This window comes from Etheostoma cragini, chromosome 5 (genome assembly GCF_013103735.1).
Source record: "Etheostoma cragini isolate CJK2018 chromosome 5, CSU_Ecrag_1.0, whole genome shotgun sequence".
Taxonomy (NCBI): Eukaryota; Metazoa; Chordata; class Actinopteri; order Perciformes; family Percidae; genus Etheostoma; species Etheostoma cragini.
In genome coordinates this window covers 4,468,743-4,476,295 of record NC_048411.1, presented here as the reverse complement: position 1 = coordinate 4,476,295, position 7,553 = coordinate 4,468,743, and the positions used below count along the sequence as shown (strand labels likewise).

General features: G+C 42.6%; 1 protein-coding gene across 1 annotated transcript in view; it reads right to left on the bottom strand.

Annotated features, from left to right (window-relative positions):
- The window catches only part of ptch1 (patched 1), a 51,062-nt gene that overhangs the window by 4,866 nt on the left and 38,643 nt on the right, over positions 1-7,553 (bottom strand). The window contains exons 18-20 of the mRNA XM_034872208.1: positions 6,283-6,563; positions 3,852-3,989; positions 3,573-3,715 (exon numbers count right to left, since the gene is read on the bottom strand). Coding sequence (XP_034728099.1) covers positions 3,573-3,715; positions 3,852-3,989; positions 6,283-6,563 — 562 coding nt within the window. The remainder of the gene's footprint in view (positions 1-3,572; positions 3,716-3,851; positions 3,990-6,282; positions 6,564-7,553) is intronic.

Sequence of the window (7,553 nt, the reverse complement as noted above, 5' to 3'; positions counted from 1 at the left end):
TCTCCTTTTCGGCTCTAAAAAAGAGTGAGGGGAAAAGCAAACAAATGAAGTGAAGGGTATAGAATTTGAACAATTTAGTCTAGGAAGAAGAGAAGGGGACCCTCAGAGCGCCACCCCTCCCTGGACCCGCTCCCTCTCTTTTATTTCGTTCTCTCTCTTTTCTGCCTTGCTTCTCGCTCCCTTCTTTCCAGCTAAGCCCCTGTGAAATTCCCGGCCACTCCACAATCCCCTCCGTCTAATTAAATCTCCAATGTATCAGGTAAGACCCCCAGAACTCCACTCTAACCCCCCTACCCACCACCCCCCTCGCTCTCCCTTGCCAAAACCAGCTCCCTTCATTAGGGACGACTTTCCTCCTCCCTTGATTCTCCAGTGAAAGCTCTCGGGTTATCAGGGACACACTTATGAACCATCAACCCCTTTGCCTGACCCTTGACTATGCAGTGTGTGTGTGTGTGTGTGTGTGTGTGTATGTGTGTGTGTAAGGCTCAAGTGGGCTAATTGAGGTGTAGATGCGCTGGTATGCTGTTCATAACTAATCTGTGTGTGTGTGTGTGTGTGTGTGTGTGTGTGAGTGCGTGTGTGTGTGTGGGTAAGGTTCAAGTGAGCTAACTGCGGTGTAGCGCTGGTATGCTACGCAGATGGACCTCAAACTAAACGCACATTCATAACCAATCCATTATCCAACATCCATCCATTTGTTTATTTGTGTGTGTGTGTGTGTGCAGGAAGACAGACATTGTACAGAGGAGCCACAAGTGAGAAGAGCTGGTTCTTGTCCACCCAGCATGGGTGGCCTCACCTTCACACTCCTGGTACAGTGTGTCTGACTGTGAAACAGGATCGAAGCTGACTGAATATGCAAAATGCCTTCATGATATTTTTTTGTGCTTATGTGGACACACACTTCTGCTGCACCACACTTAACCCTTGTGTTGTCTTCCCGTCAAAATTGAAAACCAACACTTTTGTTGTTGATTTTTATCAATGTTTTTAACTTTTTTTTACATTTTTGTCCCTTTTTTCAACACTTGTGGTGCTTTTTTGACTGTTTGTCACTTTTGTTATGTTTTCAACACTACGTAACACTAACTTATTTTTAGTTCTACAGTTATTTTTGGAATTTCTGGTAGTAAACCTCATTTATAGGACCTAATGTTTGATTTAGAAAAGCAAAAGTTAGGAATTATTTAGACTTAAATTAAAGGAATGTACGTTGTTGGATAATCACAGACTGGAATATGTCAACTTCTGATCAATACTATGTCAAAACCTCTTCAATTTTATAAGATTTGTACTTGCCAAAGAGCGTTGTGTGGAATCATTCATGTTATTTTGGGTGATTACAATTGGGGAGTTAAAAAGAACATTGATATATGAAAACGGGTCAATTTGACCCGAGGACAACATGAGGGTTAACTATGCCATGTGAGTTATATTCCAAAACATAATACATTCATTTTGTAGAAATAATTTATCCTAAATGCATCATTAGGTAAAAATTGCATCTAAATTCCCTCTCTCAGTACTTTCTCACTTCGGTTTACTCTCAGAGGGTAGCACCTTAGCACCTTTCAGGTTGGTTGGTTTAGCGGAGAGGTATTGGTAATCAATAGAAACCTTTAGCTATCAAGTTTGACCTTAATCAAGGCTGTTACATAAAAAACTGCAAACAGTAAAAGACAGTTAGCACACTGCTGGGAGTCCTCTTAACATTAAAAAATGATTACATGAAGTACTTTTTTTTCCAATGCAAGAGATTGCTTCTTAAACATATGATAAGTCGATGAAAGTAGTTACTTGTTAATGAAGGTCCAATTTCACCACTGGCATTTCACTAACTGTAAACCTGTGCCCAAAGTTCATTATTTGAGAAAAAACATTTGAAAATATATATTTCACTATATATATATTTTGTTTTCACTATATATATATTTCTCCCACTATACTGTATATAAACAGTATATATATAGTGTTTAAAGCCCACCCAGTCATCCTTCATCTACTTTATTAGATTATCAGAACTGTTTCTGTAAGTGAAACTGAAATAACTATGTCATCACTACAGTTAGCATATCCATAGGCACCATGAGGGGTAAACGCCACGTCACCTTCGGATCCACACATTTGCACACACATGTACACATGCACGCGTGCAGCCCACATACCAGGCTGAGTGCCCTGCCGGGGTGTTTAGAGTGAAAACATTCACAGGGCTGACGGGGAAAGCCAGGGAAACATTTCTTTCAGCACGGGCAAAAAAATACGAGCGGAGCCTGTTGTTATTGCACCGTCTTGGGGCGCTGCTTTGTTTGCTCAGACAACAGCAGAAACTTTAAATGGAGGCCCGGGATGGGGCCAGATACCAGAGCACACCACTGGAGGTGAGGAGAGACGGTCTATAGGCCTTCCTGTGTTTGTATGGGTCTCTCCGAGTGTGTATCTGTGTGTGCTCTCACTGGCAGGCACGCCATCATTGACCCCCATGATTACAAGGTCAAGGAGCAGGTTGGTGTGCGTGTGTGTGTGTGTGTGTGTGTGTGTGTGTATGAAGGGGACCATGTGTGATTTTGTGGGTGTGCATGCGTGAGTGCTGGCCTGTGCACATGACAGAGTTTGCGTGCTTACAGATCACATGGACTTCTGCGCTCCCTTTTCTTAAAGGAGCAGGTCAACCAAATTCTAAAGCTACCTTTAAAAAAGATTCAGTGAGCTCACTGGAAACTTCTCATAATACTCCAGGCTCAAGAATGTACAGAATCATTAATTTTACTCTCTTGTATGGCGGCTGGTTGATACCTTGCTGTCTGATGCTTACGAAAGCGCTCACACACAAAGAGCCACCGAAGCAGAGCCCCCACAGTGTGTCGGTTTTAATTTCCACTTCTCCTGTCTTTCTACAAATGCCCTTTAGCCCCTCACCCCGTAACTCCTTCCCATGCTTATAAATGTCTAGCGAGGGCAGTTAAACTTGCTGAAGGAGATTACAAAAGCCTAGAACTTTCCTGCCTCGCTCCCCCTCACTCTCTTTTACTTTGTTTCCCTCTGCTTCTCCGTCTACTCCTCTCCAAGCCCCTGTCCTCCTCCTCCTGCTGACCTTCAACTCTCCATCCTTCCCCTAGTTTCCCCTAAAATGTCAAGCATGAGAGACACTAACGGGGAGAAGAGAAGGATGAAAGAAAAGACGCCGGGGAGAGGAGGGCGAAGGAAGATAAAGGCCTTGTTTTATGAAGTTTCTTGGAGAGCAAGCTCCCAGAAACTGACCAAAAAAAAAACTGGTATGTCACTGGTAGCTGGAAAAGGGATGAGGTTTACGGCAAGGGAATATGAAAGGGAGATGTGGGTGGAAGACGAGAAAGAGGATGAGGGAGGGAACAGAGGAAGAAAGCGAGGAGCCTTCATGCATGATTGGTGGCTCAGGTAGATTACTGTGGGACATACAGGTTGAGGCATTGTCTCAACGGTCTACTGACGCCACAGAGACACCATACAATAACCTTTGTATGTGCGTGTATATACGTCTTAATAAATGTAGCATTTTCTCTCATACGGTTGGATTTTTTTGTATTCACCTGACGATAAAGTCGAACTCAGAGCCAGCGAGCATTAGGACACCTAATAAGGTGGAGAAGGCTCCATCGAGTACTGGAGCAAACATGTGCTCCAATGCCAGCACTGCCCGCTTGTGACGATCCCCTATGGCTGTCAGGAACGCCTGCAAAACACACACACACAATAACATCATTTATGTCTTGTTCTCTCACTGATTCCATAACCATAAAACAAAAATAATTCACTTCAGTTATTATTGACATAGTGAAGACTGTCTGTTGCATTATGTGTATCCCTACCAGGGCCACATGGACGGTGAACTCCACTCCAATGCCTACAGAGGCGATGAGGATGACCACAGGGACAGCACTCAGCTTGATTCCCATCAGCCCCATGAAGCCAAACAGCTCCACAGTCATTAGAGAAAGCACCAACACCTGAAGGGGAGAAGAGGAACGTCTGTTAAAAAGGTGCTCGATAAATATGTATGAAAAGGGACTTACGACTTTCTTTATGTTTAATCAAACACAGGACAGGAGCGACATTGGATAGATTCAGGCTGAAAGGCGCCACATGCAGGATACCAAATAAAAAAGAAAGAAGAGACATATACTGTATATACACATATACTGTATATATTTGCAATTTCTCTGTCTTCGTTTTAAATTAAATTTAAATGGTTGCTGCAGGGTTTTATGTCACTAGTGTCTTTTTCTCTTCTGTGTGAGTCTAAAAGATACCTATCATCAAAAATGGTAAAATAATTCTAATCAATATATTATTATAATGCACATTTCCTAATTGACAGAGTTGAAAAATATATGCAGGCATAGCATATCAAATGATAAAAAAACATTAAAAAAAGTTCTACTTTATTGTTCTATAACATTCACTGCATGTGATGTGTGACTTTACAATGTAGACAGGGGGCAATTATACACAAGGATGACATGTGTGAGTATCTATCTTATAGGTGTTAAGTAGTAAGCATACATGTGGGCGGAATATGTGTGTGTTGGTGTGTATGGAGGCTTTGGGGCAAAGCGGGAATAGGAGTTGGGAATAAATGCTATTATAAGCTGACAGGTGTCAGGTTACATGGGGCCCGAATCCTTTGAAGAGGGCTGAGGAGGGAGCTATGTGTATGTGCACATGCAGTGCACATACACATGCATGTTCAGTATGTGAATGTGTGTCCAGGAGGGGGTATGTGTGTGTGGTGTATGAGTGTGTCTGACTCGGTTTCCAATTTAGACTAATAATAAGTGGAAAGATGTATTGAGAAAATATTGGTCATGATCACATTAAGAGACTTTTAAGAATTTTTACTTGCAACTACTCTACTACTGTTTTAGTCTTTTAACCTTCCTGTTGTCCTCGGGTCAAATTTGACCCCTTTAAAAAAATTTCTATATCTGAAATATGGGTTTCTTTTTGACCAAATTACTACAAAAAATGGATTGGATTCCTTACAACGCTCTTTGCAAATAAATAACTGATCACTTTCATTCCTGATTAAACTTATCTGTAGGTTCATCTGATCTTAACTATTAGTCAAAATAATTCATACTTTCTGCTCTTTTAGCTCAAATATTAGGTAGAATTCTAAATAAATGAGGGTTATTGACCATGAATTCCAAAAAGTAGACTAAAACTAGTGGTAATAAGGTGGTGTTAGTGAAAAATAAAAATAAAAGTCTGAAAAAGGGACAAAAATGTCAAATTTGTGTCAATTTTTGACCCGGGAGGACAACACAAGGGTTAAGATCTTAGTTCCTCTGAATATTTTATGACAGATAAAACTTGTATGAACCAAAACACAAGGCATACGTTTTCAAACAGCTTGTCTATGTAGTTAAGATGGATTTTATGGCAAATAGCTAAGAGGGTTTGAAAGGGCTGAAGGTCGAGTGTTTGACGTAGTAGGGCTGGCGGTGGTCTGGTCCAGGACTGAGCACGGTTAAGCTTGACGCCTCTCCATAACTTCTCTTTTGATCTTGCTAGTAAAACCTGAAGGATGAGCACGAGGTCCCCTCCTCCCCTGTTTAAGGGCTCGTGTGGCCTGGCCACTGCCTGTTGTAAAATACAACCCACCAGAGAGAAAAACCAGAGCTCTCTGTGTATGTTTCTCGCGTGAATTATGTACCTGTGTGTTTACACGGTTACTGTATGTGCGCAAGCATGTACATGTCTGCATGTGTGCTCAAAGTATGTGTCTATGTATGTGAATGTGTTTGCGTGTATCCTTGGATCCTCCTTTTGTGAGAGGAGGGGAAGAGTAGGATGGAAATAAAATCTAACTTTTTATAGGTTTGGAGTGGGAGCAAGTTGTGCCTCTACACATTTATTTCAGCGTTGGTGTCTGGTGGTGGGAGTGATGGACTAGACTAAACAGATAGGCCATAACAAAACAGCCCAAGATAAACAGCAGTGACTGGGGGCTACAATAACACACTGCACCCCTTCTTCTTTTTTGACTCGGTTCTCTCTGAGATGCCTTCTGGAACACACATTAAAAAAACAAAGGGTGGAAAATGGGAAAAAAAAGGTCTAAAACTAAAGATTCTGGGTTTATGCCTCTTTATGTTAAGACGTGGGTCTGTTAGTAACATTGTCCAAACCAGTGACATGTTACTTTGAAAAGTAGGTAACATGGGTACTTTTCCCCTTATCAACCATGTATTACCATGTTATTGTGTCTACTGTCTATTTGTTTTCTCGGACACTTACTATGATGCCGGCAGTCCACGGGTTGAGCAGGAAGAGGGCACAGACCAGAAAGGTGCAGGCGAGGACAACACTGATGGACAGCAGGAGCCAGTGGCGCAGACTAACATACTGTTCCCAGAACAGGAAGGGGTAGCCGTTGGGGTAGGAGGGTAGGCCTTGTCGGCTATAGTTGCCGCAGATAGCCCGCACGCTCTCGATGGCCTCCACGAACTGTGGCGTCTCCCGGAGCCCGTTGAGGTAGAAGGGGAACTGTGCGTATTCGATGGGCTCAGCAGCTGGGACTGGATGAAGAGACAATGGGAAGCAGGTCAACTTGTTGGAAGTAAAAAAAGGAGTAGTACTATATTTAGTTGTAATCACCACATCATTTTTGTAAGAACCCATGCAGCGATTGATGATGCCCTTTGGGGCTTTGGAAGCTGGGGCCACACAGCCTTGCAAGATGATGACATTTTAATTCATAGACAGAGGAAGATTTAGAAAACGCTCATATAAATCAACGACGGCAACGATGACATCTGCAGAGGATATTTGTCTATTCTGATTAACTGGCATTAGGATCTGATAATTTAGTGTATCTGCAGAAATAATTTAAAACTCTTAAAGCCAAACCAACAATATCAAGACTTTCCCTCCCTAATCCAACCTTGTTCCAAGAGCAGCTACATCTGTGGGCATGTGTGTGTGTGTGTGTGTGGTGGGGGTGGGTGGAGCAGCGTGAAACAGAGCTCCATTGACTCCGACCCAGCCAGTCTGTGGCCCAGCCTGGCTAATGAGGGCCTATCAGTTCCAGACACAGCAGAGTGTCAGAGCTAACGCTGATTCACGGTAATTACAATGTCAGAATCATGGCCATTACCACACCCTAAACTTAGCACTGCCACATAAAGTGTAATATAGATGCATAAACACGCATACCTGTCTGTCACCCTGCTATGAAGTCATATTTAGTGCTGTCAAAACAATGCGCTCATTCAGATTTTCGCTTGCAGTGTGATTAACATTGCTGCATTCGGCAGATCGAAAGATTTAATCAACTAGATCCCCTTTTTTCTTATAAAAATACATGTTTTTGGACTGTCTGGTGTTGGTGTGAGTGGGTGTATATCCCACAGTGCCTGCAGGGTCAGACAGGAGCACTTGCTAACATGATTTGGCCCATTATAATCTCAACTATAAATTTCCATCAGGACACCAGTTGGCTTTTAGCCAACACAGATCTGCTCCGGGGGCTCCCACATTGCCAAGCACTTTACGCTGCTTATCCAATC